Source organism: Microcaecilia unicolor, chromosome 2, assembly GCF_901765095.1.
Source record: "Microcaecilia unicolor chromosome 2, aMicUni1.1, whole genome shotgun sequence".
Taxonomy (NCBI): Eukaryota; Metazoa; Chordata; class Amphibia; order Gymnophiona; family Siphonopidae; genus Microcaecilia; species Microcaecilia unicolor.
Window position 1 is genome coordinate 493,385,402 of NC_044032.1, and position 13,822 is coordinate 493,399,223.

General features: G+C 43.6%; 1 protein-coding gene across 1 annotated transcript in view; it reads left to right on the forward strand.

Annotated features, from left to right (window-relative positions):
- Nucleotides 1-2,985: 2,985 nt before the first annotated feature.
- HGFAC (HGF activator) overlaps nt 2,986-13,822 on the forward strand; it is a 152,938-nt gene continuing 142,101 nt past the window's right edge. Inside the window, exons 1-2 of the mRNA XM_030191140.1 lie at nt 2,986-3,192; nt 11,352-11,424. Coding sequence (XP_030047000.1) covers nt 3,124-3,192; nt 11,352-11,424 — 142 coding nt within the window. The 5' untranslated portion in view covers nt 2,986-3,123. The remainder of the gene's footprint in view (nt 3,193-11,351; nt 11,425-13,822) is intronic.

A 13,822-nucleotide genomic window follows, 5' to 3' on the forward strand; every position in this document is an offset into this window, starting at 1 on the left:
CAGGGGACATTGAAGATGATGGCCCAGGAGATAGAGGTGGGCCAGGCGATGGCGCTGGCTGAGGCGATGGAGGTGCCTCAGGGGATGGAGATGGCTGAGGGGAGGGAGATGCCTCATATGGAGGTGCAGGTGGGGAGGGGTCCTGATGTATGTCCTCATCCTCATCAATGATGAGGACCCCCTCCTCCGAGTCCTCCTCCTCCTCCTCCTGGTGGCCCGCCTCCTGGCCTGGCTGCTCCTCCTCCTCCTCCTCCTCATCCAGGTGCCCCTCCTCTTGCTGTTCCTCCTCCTCCTGCTCCTCCTGCTCCTGCTCCTCCTCCTCCTCCTGGAGGTGGTGGCCCTCCTCATCAGCACGCTCGGCTTCCTGCTGGTGGAGCCCTGTGTATGTAAAAGGAGTGTGATTGAGATCAGTGCATACAACATGGCTTGCATAGTGCAGTAGCTGGGTGGCGTGAGGCAGGGGATGGGGCAGGGTGTGGTAAGGTGTAGCCTATGCCCATGGGGAATGAGCTGCATCAGATGACATGACACAGAACCCTGGACCCTCCTCTGACACACACCACGCAGGACATGTTGCCATACCAAATTCATTGCTGACCAGCATGTTTGCATTGTGAGATGCAACGAGGGGTTGATGGGCAGTTGTTGTAGGAGTTATTGGGGGGGGGGGGGCAGTGGGAAGGGTGTTGAGCACAATTCTTTTATGTGAGTTAGGCCATAACATGCAGTAAAAGTAGGGCCTCAGGCAGCTGTACCAGGACACACTAATCAGCCACCACAGTAAGGGGAATAGTAAAGTGTGGCATATCATCTCATTCATCTCGGGGGGATGGTCGGACGTTGCAGGCACGCTCATGGGAGAACCCCTGCAACCTGCATCCTTGATCTGGGACAGATATGGTATTACTTACTAGGTGGCTATTAGGCACATGGGAATTGATATTTTACAACACATTTGCATTATTCATGAAATGTATGTAGTAATCTGTACAGGTGTCCTGTTTTTGAATACTTACGGCGAGCCCTGAGGTGCCTTCGCACCGCCCGGATGAGGTCGGGCCTCTCCCGCCTCACATGGCGGAACCGCCTCCTGAGGGACTCCAGGTCCCGGTGGACTCCAAAGCGTCTGTAAGATATAAGTTTGTAGAGCAGGGGTCAGGGGGGTTGGTCCTTTTTGTCCTCTGCACACATTCATTTGCTATTCACATACCAGAGAGAGAGGGTCTACAGTGTTGGGGGGGGGCACCTCCATTGGTACTGAATCATAGGAGCCACCTTTTTAACATTTTGGGGGGTGGAACCCCCAGTGGAGATGACCCCTCCCTCCATACATACAAGGCATTTATTTGATATTGGGGGTGGGGTAGTCAAGCACCCACAGCAGCCACCGAGTTGGTTCCTATGCAGATGATGCCAGAGAGGTGGGCATGAGGCCAGACAGTACCGTTTGTATACATTATAATGTATGCTTGTTAAACTACTTTATATGTGTTATCATGACCATGTTATAAAGTATGGTATAGGTTTCATTGGTCTCATGCTTCCACTATTCGGATGCGTTGTAACCCACTGGCTGCAAAGAGGGGTTGGAAAATGTGGCCTTCACATAACTAACGAAATTGTCACATAACACTAATAGAATAGTCACATACCTAACCTAACGAAATACATTCTTGTAGGGATGTGGGAATGGTGGTTGTTTCAATAACATACAAATTATTAGTGATTGTGCATGTTCCTATATTACTCATGATCCTTGCATGGACACTCCAGTTACTGCTGGTAACATTGATGACGGAGCTGTTATATGTGTAGGTACAGGAGGGGAGGGGGGTTGGGCCATAACCTTACCTTTCTAGCCTGTCCCGGATGCGGGACCAGGCTCGCATGGCCTGCAGCCTGGGGGGCAGGTGGTGGTGCTGTACAAAAAGGCGATGGCGGTGCCTTAGGCACAGCCTGACGAGCAGCAAGCTCTCTTGTTCACCAAAATTCGGCTCTCGCCGTTGTGCCATTTTTCCATGTGTTGGAAAAGAAGTGCCTTATATAGACGACCTTGCGTGAGGGACTTCGTTTCATGCACAGCTCCATATATGGATGACCATTCCATATATGGCCCCTATCAGCACGTGGACGCCCTCGTAAGCATAGACGTCTTTGACGTGCACATGTCTGCACGTGTGTGGAACGTGTCTTATATAGATGAGTATGACGCACCCCACCCGACCCTTTTCACATATACACAATATGCATATAGCTGCATGTTCAGTAGGTGTACAGTGCATGCAGATCCGGACATTCAGATGGGCACATATGATGAAAGTATGGGTGGAGCAGCATGATATGTCTGTAGTTGACACATATACGCGTTCCTCATATTTTCCCATACCTGGATGGCCTGAACAACATGTACTGTACTTGCGATACACCTATGTACATTATTTTACACATCACGTGATTTGGTCGTTTGCACCTGCAATAATCGACCGTGTTAGGGCGCCCAATTTAGTCACGCTTATGCGCTCGTCATTTGATTGTTTTCTTACAGGGATAATCGATTATCGAAAAACGCCCACACTATTTTCCCATTATACATGTCTATTTTTGGACGTTTTCGTAAGAACATCCTAATTCGTACTTGGACGATCTTTCCATTATGCCCCTCCAAGTAGTACAATTTTTGATAGGGCTCCTCAGAGTCTTTCTGCCCTAGCACCCCAAGACAGGTTAAGATGGCACTGCAGTCAAGAAGCCATTAGACTGCAACTCTTCAAGTAAAACAGTGTAGGCAATCATACTGAAAAGGTCTCCAGCATCCTTTTACTATGATTCGTGGAGTTGTGGAAAGTAACTGCTTCCAGAAAACTGTGTACTCATGAGCCTTGAAAGCAGTTACTAATTAACCTGAATCCCTTGTTCCTGACGGCCAAACATATTTTAGGATGTGAGGGCAAGAGGAGGGAAAACCAATATAACCCCTGCTACTTTCAGTAAATTGTCTTGCGAAAGACAGAGCTGAAGTCCAGGTATTTGCTTAATGTAGGCTGTTGGTGCCCCTGCTGCTGTCACTTCACTGGTGTCTGACTGGAAGGATCCTCTCCTTAATCAGAGTAAAGGGAAGACAAAATGAAAGCTGGCACCTACCTCCTTCTTACCCTGCTTTATTGTTTCAGTAGTGTCTTGGCGGCAAGAGTGGTGAGTCCTGATGTTTTTAGTGGCTTTCTGCCTTAGGGACTTTAATGCAGTTGCTAAGTTTCTGCCCTCTCCCTCCCCCACTCTTTCACATACAGTGCTATGGATGGTATTGTGTAAATGCTGGATTTACATACTGGGTTTACATGCCACTGTGCACATATATATCCTAGTCATTTATAGAATCTGAGGTGCTAACTGTTGGCACCCACTTTAATGGTGGTTATCCCATATACAAAATCAACTTAGGAGGCTGTTGCAGTGTACTGCTGTGCAAACACTTTTCTTAAATATTTATTTATTTATTATATTTGTATCCCGCACTTTCCCACTAAAAGCAGGCTCAATGCGGCTTACATAGTAATATAACACAGAATTTTGTTATGTAAAGTAGGAAATTAAGTTTAACATAGTAGAAGGATGGATGAGTAGTAAATGGATGGGTAGGTAGGTAGAGACAGGTGATAGAGAGAGGGTAAGGTGGGAGATAGATTCTGGGTACCTTAAAAGAGAAAGTACAAAGTGAGATCATTGGTATTCCAGAATCTTCAGACCTTTTAGTACAAGAAGAGTGCTGGGTAGACTTCTATGGTCTGTGCCCTGAGAAAGGCAAGAACAAATCAAATTCAGGTATACATATAAAGTATCACATACCATGTAAATGAGTTTATCTTGTTGGGCAGACTGGATGGACTGTACAGGTCTTTATCTGCCGTCATTTACTATGTTACTATTTAATGCAAACTAAATTAAGTGGAGGAGTGGCCTAGTGGTTAGAGCACTGATTTTGCAACCTAGAGGTGGCCGGTTCAAATCCCACTGCTGTTCCTTGTGATCTTGGGCAAGTCACCTAACCCTCCATTGCCTCCTGCAACAGAAAAATATCCAGTATACCTGAATGTAATTTACCTTGAGCTACTACTGAAAAAGGTGTGAGCAAAATCTAAATAAATAAAGTATGAGGATAGGCCTATCTGAAGAGAAGTTTTTAGTTCTGATGGGAATTTTTCCAAAACAAAAGCCTTTTGGACTTCTGAGAGGAGTTAATTCCAAAGAAATGGAGCTAGTAAAGCCTGAACAATAAAAGCTGGACTGTTTTATAAAAGAAATGCAGAAAAGAGTAGGTGGGTCAGAATGGAGACAGTGAGAGGTTTGCATAGCAGCATGCTTGAGCAGAAACACAATGTGGGGTGAAACCACCAGAGTGAAAAGATAAGAAACTAGAAAACTGCTTAATATGTAACAGAGTGGAGAAAGGGTGTGATGTGAGAGTAGAAAGATAGCTGAAAACAAATCCATGCAGTCAATTTCTAAAGAAAGGTCAAAAGAGTCAGAGTAAACAATACTGTGGTTCCCAAACCTGATCCTGGAGGCACCCTAGCCAGTCAGGTTATCAGGATATCCACAATGAATATTCATGAGAGAGATTTGCAACCAGTGGAGGCAGTGAATGCAAATCTCTCTCATGAATATTCATTGTGGATATCCTGAAAACCTGATTGACTACATGTGCCTGGCGGTAATTCCAAGTTTGGTGCGTACTGAAAACACACGATTGAAAATAATTTTCTATTGTCTACTGCGGGGGTGTTCCCGGCAGTAATCAGCAGTTGGTGCGTGCTGGACGGTTACCATGCGGGTAACGCGTGAGCCCTTACTGCTAAGTCAATGGGTGGCATTAAGGGCTCAGGCTGTAAATAGACATGTGCTGGTTTTCATTTTGCCACACATCCATTTCCCGGCCCAAATCTCCCCTTTTTACCAGACGCGCTGGAGAAATGTTCCAGCGCTCATCCAATACACACTACCAAAGGCCACTTTTTGGTGCGCCTTTGTAAAAGGGCCCCTCAAAGAAGAAAAACTAGTATTGTGTTCAGTTTTGGAGGCCGCATCTTGCGAAGGATGTTAAAAAAATGGAAGCAGTGCAAAGAAAAGCTACGAGAATGGTATGGGATTTACGTTCCAAGATGTATGAAGAGAGGCTTGCTGACCTGAACATGTACACCCTGGAGGAAAGGAGGAACAGGGGTGATATGATACAGACGTTCAAATATTTGAAAGGTATTAATCCGCAAACGAATCTTTTCCGGAGATGGGAAGGCGGTAGAACGAGAGGACATGAAATGAGATTGAAGGGGGGCAGACTCAGGAAAGATGTCAGGAAGTATTTCTTCACGGAGAGGGTGGTGGACGCTTGGAATGCCCTCCCGCGGGAGGTGGTGGAGATGAAAACGGTAACGGAGTTCAAACATGCGTGGGATATGCATAGAGGAATACTGTGCAGAAGGAATGGATCCTCAGAAGCTTAGCTGAAATTGGGTGGCGGAGCAGTTGGGGGGAAGAGGGGGAGGTGGTTGGGAGGCGAGGATAGGGGAGGGCAGACTTATACGGTCTGTACCAGAGCCGCTGATGGGAGGCGGGACTGGTGGTTGGGAGGAGGGAAATACTGCTGGGCAGACTTGTATGGTCTGTGCCCTGAAGGGGACAGGTACAAATTCAAGGTAAGGTATACACTTATAGGTTTCTCGTTGGGCAGACTGGATGGACCATGCAGGTCTTTTTCTGCCGTCATCTACTATGTTACTATGTTACTATGTAACAGATGAAGTAACCAATCTCAGGTCATGAGTGAGAATGTACCTGATGATATATGACTGTAAAAATGATAAGAACAAAAAGCAATAAGCTTAAAACACATTTTCAAATCTACTGGGAGCCAGTGTACTGTGATTAAAAAGGGTGTTCTGTCCCATCGTTTTACCCCATACTAACTTTGCTGCTGTATTGTGTAGCAGCTGAAGTTGAGATAAAAACTTTTTCTGCAAATCTCCTTGAATCAGGTTGCAATAATCCACATAACATCATGTTTCTGCTCACACAAACTATTGTAGGCCTGAATTACTCAAGAATGTGTGATCTACTTAACCATATGCAAAACTTTAACCTTTTTTTTAATACAACTGAAATCTGATCCTCCATTGAGAGAGAGAGGACTCAACAATAAATCATGAGCTTTTTCATGTTCTAAGGGTTGCATTCTTCAAGATGACCCTAGAAGTGTATGTGCAATTTCTGCATCATGACTTTTGTATATGTTGGTAGTATCATAAGTTGGGGTGTGTGGTAAAAAAGCAGTCTAAATCAGCACGGCCAATTTTTCTAGACTTTTAGGGGTGAATTCTATAAATTGTGCCTAAAAAATCGGAACTGAAAAAAAAAAACACGCTTAAGAGTTATTCTATAAGCCACGCCTAAAGTTAGGTACGGTTTAATGAATAGTGCTTATGTCCTGGGGGTTGAACGTAACTTTAGGTGTATCCATTTGCACCAACAAAAATGTGGTGCAGATGCCCCGCCTATATTTATGCACGGAACCTTCTTAGTCTATAATTGCATACATAACCCAAAATTACACCCACCATTGGGACATGTGTAAAATTTAGGTGTGGATCACTTGCCTAAATTAATGAGCATAGATCTTTGATTCCAATTAGCACCAATAATTGCTCATTAGAAAGTCAATTCTTGGCACTAATTGGCTTGTTATTGAAATAAATTGCATGCGCAAATTGGGCGCATGCCCAAATTTGTGCATGCAATTTTTGGCAACTTTTATAGAATTACGGCCCGATTCTATATATGGCGCCTAAAATTAATGCATACTAGTCAATTATGCCTAAGCGTATTCTAAATACTGCACTTAGATTTACGTGCAGTATTTAGAATATGCTTAGGTGTAGTTAATCTATACGCGTCCATTTACGCCAATGAAAAGCTAGTGCAAATCCCTGCATGTAGATTTACATGCACTGGCCCATGTTTTATAACAACGTGCGTAGATTTTGGAATGCCCACAAAATGTCCATTTCCATGTTCGCTAAGCCTGTGCATGGTAGAATTTATGCGCAGTACATTGCAGAATACGCTTATCAATGTATGCGCATAAATTCTAATTTTTGCCAATTATTGCTTGTTAAGAGCTGTTAACAATACTTAACAGCTTGTTGAAACAATTAATCTACGCACGTAGTTATAAAATACACCTAGATTTATGCGTGGAATCATGCGTAACTCTAGGTGTGCTATATAGAATCATGGGGTTAGGGGTTTGATTCATTAGCAAAAAATGCTGGGCCTATTTAAGAAGCTTAATTAAGCAGTTAACGCAGGAATTAGTGTGTGCTAACAACACAGTTGCTGACAGTTAACATGCATTAAATACTACAGTAATCCTCAGGTTCTATATTTGGTGCCCAGATTTGTGTGGCCAAATGTGTGCACATGCCTAAGGTGTGCATGCAAATTAATTGAGTAACGAGCCCTTAATTATCAATAGTTGGGCGCTAACAACTAACTATTAAAGTTAATTGGCACTCATTAAAATTTGTTTGCACATCTGGCTATTCTGTAAGACACGATGCCTAACTTTACTAGTGCATAACACAATAGGGGGCATGGCCAATGGGAGTTTTGAAAAGTTGTGCGCATAGTTCTAACTTGGGTGGCAGCATTTACATCAGGTTTCAGCAGTCGTAAGTTGTGCACCTAAAGGTAGGCACAGGAATTGGCGCTACGCGTTATTCTATAATGGATATCCGCCTATATATTTTGGCACCCAGTTTTGAGCACCCCCCTAACTGCCTAATGCTGAACGGATAGTGAATGGGTAGGGACTGTGTCTCATAATGCACGGTAAATTACCATGAGTTAGTGTGATGGGTCACAACAATAAACACAGAGGAAACAACCCTCACAAACAGCACAGGTGCACAACCACAGCGAAGATGCAGATAAAATTTACAGATGACAGTGAATGAGTATCTCTGATAACAAGAGATACTCATTCACTTTGTTTTTGACTGCGTGTGTATCGTACAGACATTATCTGCTGGATTCTATATATCGCGCTTAGCATTCTGTGCCTAAATCTAATGTTAATCCATAACAATGTGCATAACTTAATTGGCTTAACAAGCCAATCAGCATTGTTAAGAGCACTTAACAAGCAATAATAAGCACTAATCAGCAATAATTAGAATGTACACCCATAACTTGCTATATGCTGTAACTCACTGCGCCTAAATTCTAATGCACCCAGCCCAAAAGAGGCATGGTTATGGGTGGGGAAATGGACATTTCGTGGGTGTTCCCAAATGTACGTGCATTATTATAGAATATGGCCCAGTCTGCGTAAATCTATGTGAAGGATTTACACCACATTTTCGTTGGTGTACATGGATGTGCGTAGTTTTAGGTGCTGGGATATCAACTAAGCATATTCTATATACTGCACTTAAATCTTATAGAATACGCTTAGGTGAAAATGATTTCCTCGTGGATTTTCCAGGCGCCATGTATAGAATCTCCCCTGTGCGCTGAATAGTTCCGACATGGTTGTTCCACACATCCAATAGAGACTCCTGATGCAGGCCTTTGGACAAAACACAAGCCCGTATTGAGCCAGTGGGTGCAATAAAGAACTGGACTTTACAGTGTCATCTGCCTATTTATTGGCACCTTCGCTGTGGTTGTGCGCCTTAGTGCACATGCTATTCTTGACCCACTACAATCTGGTTTTCGCCCTCTCCACTCAACCGAAACTGTGCTTACTAAAGTCTCTAATGACCTATTACTGGCTAAATCCAGAGGTCAATATTCCATCCTCATTCTTCTTGATCTTTCCGCTGCTTTTGACACTGTCGATCACAGCATACTTCTCGATACCCTGTCCTCACTTGGATTCCAGGGCTCTGTCCTTTCCTGGTTCTCTTCCTACCTCTCCCTCCGCATCTTTAGTGTTCACTCTGGTGGATCCTCTTCTACTTCTATCCCTCTGCCTGTCGACGTACCTCAGGGTTCTGTTCTTGGTCCCCTCCTCTTTTCTATCTACACTTCTTCCCTTGGTTCATTAATCTCATCCCATGGCTTTTCCTACCATTTCTTTGCTGATGACTCCCAAATCTATCTTTCTACCCCTGATATCTCACCTTGCATCCAAACCAAAGTTTCAGCGTGCTTGTCTGACATTGCTGTCTGGATGTCTCAACGCCACCTGAAATTAAATATGACCAAAACCGAGCTTCTCATTTTCCCCCCCAAACCCACCTCCCCGCTCCCCCCGTTTTCTATTTCTGTTGATGGCTCTCTCATTCTCCCTGTCTCCTCAGCTCGAAACCTTGGGGTCATCTTTGACTCTTCTCTCTCCTTCTCTGCTCATATCCAGCAGATTGCCAAGACCTGTCGTTTCTTTCTTTACAACATCCGTAAAATCCGCCCCTTTCTTTCCGAGCACTCTACCAAAACCCTCATCCACACCCTTGTCACCTCTCGTTTAGACTACTGCAATCTGCTTCTTGCTGGCCTCCCACTTAGTCACCTCTCCCCTCTCCAGTCGGTTCAAAACTCTGCTGCCCGTCTCATCTTCCGCCAGGGTCGCTTTACTCATACTACCTCTCTCCTCAAGACCCTTCACTGGCTCCCTATCCATTTTCGCATCCTGTTCAAACTTCTTCTACTAACCTATAAATGTACTCACTCTGCTGCTCCCCAGTATCTCTCCACACTCGTCCATCCCTACACCCCTTCCCGTGCACTCTGCTCCATGGATAAATCCTTCTTATCTGTTCCCTTCTCCACTACTGCCAACTCCAGACTTCGCGCCTTTTGTCTCGCTGCACCCTACGCCTGGAATAAACTTCCTGAGCCCCTATGTCTTGCCCCATCCTTGGCCACCTTTAAATCTAGACTGAAAGCCCACCTCTTTAACATTGCTTTTGACTCGTAACCACTTGTAACCACTCGCCTCCACCTACCCTCCTCTCTTTCTTCCCGTTCACATTAATTGATTTGATTTGCTTACTTTATTTATTTTTTGTCTATTAGATTGTAAGCTCTTTGAGCAGGGACTGTCTTTCTTCTATGTTTGTGCAGTGCTGCGTATGCTTTGTAGCGCTATAGAAATGCTAAATAGTAGTAGTAGTAGTAGTAGTAGTAGTAATATGAAGCACTTAACGGTACTTCAGTAGATGGTGTTAAGTGTATCTGCATTACTTCCAGTACAAGTACTGCACAGTAAAGAGTACATTACTGTATTTTAGTAAACAGGCTCATGTGCTGGGATGATGCACAGAGCGAATTCTATAACAGCTGTTCTGCATAGAATCACAATTATAGAATACTAACTTAAGTTCTCAGTTTCGCAATTAACCTTAGGCATGACCACTTAACCCATGTCAAAGGCTGGTGTAAGTGCTCACACCTAACTGTTGGCAGCTAGGCGAATAACCCCTAATATTCTATAATCTACGCATGTAATTTGTAGGCATGCAATGAAGCTACTAAGTAGTAAATTTAAAACAAACCAGAGAAAATATTTCTTCACTCAATGTGCAATTAAACTCTGGAATTCATCGCCCGTGATGTGGTAAAAGCAGTTAGCTCAACAGGGTTTAAAAAAAGGTTTGGATCATTTCCTAAAAGAAAAGTCCAAAAGGCATTACTAAGGTAGACTTGGAAAACTTCACTGCTTATTTCTAGGATAAGCAGCATATAATCTATTTTACTTTTTAGGATCTTGCCAGGTACTTGTGACCTGGATTGGCCACTGTTAGGATACTGGGCTTGATGGACCTTCGGTCTGTCTCAGTATGGCAACACTTATGTTCTTAGGCACACCCCTGACTCACCCATGTCCCTTCCACTGTCACACCTCCTAGAAGTTATGCATGACAGAAATTGCACACGCAGCTTCCAGAATAGCGACTAAGGTCAGTTACATACACAACAGTCAATTGGTGCCAATTAACACCAATTTAAGTGTTAACTCCAATTAACAGCCAATTAATAAATTAAGTTGAACACGCATCTGACCTTATTATATAAACTGGGCTGTGCACGCTAAGCATAAAGCTGATTTTTATAGAATTAGAGGGGGTGGGGGGGTAAGTGTATTGTTTCTGCGTTAACTGTATGGGAAGATGCTGAGAAGTCCCCCAACAATTTACATGGTGACTTTGCAATTTCCGCACATATCGGCAATAAACTATAACATTAGTAAATAGAGGCCATATAAGTATTCTCTATAGTAATATCATTGATTTTTGGGAGATGTATTTACTGAAGTGCACTGTAGCTTCATGAATTAAAATTCATGTAATTTCTAGGACAAAATGGGATTTCTTAGCAATGGATCTAGTCGAATACACACCTCAGAACATGGAGCCTCAGAGAACAGAAGTAAGATTTATTTATCTTTATTTACTTTCATGCACGTTTTGTCATTATCTCTGTTAAGATTTTGTTACCATGTGCTGTAATACTGTAACATACTGACTGACCAGAGGGGAAAACCCCTCCAGTTTCTTGAAATCAGAAGTCAGAAGGTTCTAGTGCAAGATTCTGGGCACATTTGCAAAGACTTTTAAAGTGTTTATTTAACTTAAAATGCACTTGTAACCTCCCATCTCACCATTTCCTGTAAGAAAGGGGCATTTAGGGGTGGTGGTTCATTTTCAAAAGCAGGAAGAATTACTTCGAGGGCCCTTGAGTGCCAATTCACAAAAAAGGCTTCACACAGGACTTTGTTCCAAAACGTTTTACTGTAAGTAGAAGTCTTTAGCAAAGTACATTTGTGAGAGATAACCCATTTTAGCCTAATGATAAGAGCAGCAGGCTGGGAAGCCAGAGTTCAAGTCCCACTTCAGCTCCAAGCCACTTAACTCTCCATTGCCTCAGGTACAAAATCAGATTGTAAGCCCTCCTGGGCCAGAAAAACATCTACTGTACCTAAATAAATGTAACTCCCTATGAGCTACAAACAGAGCCAGTATAAGGATACTGAATCTTCAATCTTATGTCCTTAAGCCCTCCCCCTCATTTACATTTGGGGCCCATAATCTGTGCCCCCAAGACTTCATAGGGCTCATTTTCAAAACAAAACAAAACAAAACAAAAATCCAAAAAACATCATAAGGTAAGGTGGCAGATTGACGTTTTTCTCTCAAAAATGTCCAAGTTGCAATTTTTGACACTCTAATTTTAGATGTTTTTCGCGACAGTTTGTCCAGATTTCAAGGGGGTGTGTTGGGGGGGGGGGGGGGGGGGTTCTGCAGTAACAGAACAAAACAAGGCTACAGTAGCAGACTTGGAGGAACTGATGGAGATGGAGAGGTACATTGAGGAGGTCTACAGGGACATTGTAGAGAAGTCCCACTTCTAGTCTAGCAGCCCCTGTTCTACCTTGGAGGAGGGAGGTCTTCTATAAGGAGAGCGTCACCCTGGTGAAGTAGGAAGTAATCCTATAGCCAGGACCTGCCCACCAGGGGATGGACTATCCTCTCGCACTGAGGATGTGTCTCCAAGAGCTTCTGCCCAGAAGGGAAGGGTTAGGACATCTGTTGTAGTTGGTGATTCGATCAGTAGGCATGTAGATAGCTGGGTGGCTGGTGGGCGTGAGGATCATCTGGTAACTTGCCTACCTAGTGTGAAAGTGGCGGACTTTACCCGTCAATAGATAAGATTTTAGATCATGCTGGGGAGGAGCCTGCTGTCTTGTTATATGTGGGTACCAATCACTTAGGAAAATGTGGGAGGGAGGTTCTGGAAGCCAAATTTAGGCTCTTAAGTAGAAAGCTGAAATCCAGATCTTCCAGGGTAGCATTTTCAGAAATGCTCCACATTCAATGCACAGGACCCTAGAGGCTGGCTGAGCTCCACCATCTCAATGCGTGGTTGAGATGATGGTGCGTGGATGAGGGATTTAGATTTACTAGGAACTGGACAATAATCTGGGGAAGGGGGAGCCTGTTCCAAAAGGATAGGCTCCACCTTAGCCAAGATGGAACCAGGCTGCTGGCACTAACATTTAAAAAGGAGATAGAGCAGTTTTAAAACTAAAATAGGGAGGGAGGGGGGAAGACAACAGCCGTCCAGGAGCACATGGTTTGTGTGGAGTATCCTCGAAGAACACTACTGAAACAGGAGCTTAATGGAATTCCAATAGGGAGATTTCAATAATTGTGAAATAAAGACAGGGGTGTTTAATGGGAGAACAGAGTAAAGGATGCAAATTATCACTGCCAATTTCAAAGCAGCTTGTAGATGTTAGGAAAAAACACAATTTGAAGTGTGTATATAAGTGTCTATATATACAAATGCCAGAAGTCTAAAAAATAAGATGGGAGAGTTGGAGTATGTAGCAGTAGATGAAGAGGTAGATATAATAGGCATCTGAAAGACCTGGTGGAAGGAGGACAGTGTGTTAACAGGGCATAAATTATATCACAATGATCGAATGGATCAAAATGTGGGGGGGGGGGGGGGCGCTATATGTTAAAGAGGGACTTGAGTCAAGCAAAATAAACATTCTACATGAAACATATAGTGTGGAATCCTTATGGATAGAAATACCATGTGTGAAGGGAAGAAGTATACTGTGTGTGATTGAGGGAGACACCAAGTCAAAAACCGTTTACCCAGATAGAACAATATTATACATCAACCACAAATTTACATGAACTTCTGTCGGTATTTGCAAGAATTAGAAGTAATCTCTCAACTAGCAACCCTTATGTCACAGTGGAGAAGACATATGAGCCAACTGGAAGGTTCAGGCTGCTTATTGGAGCTGGTCCCC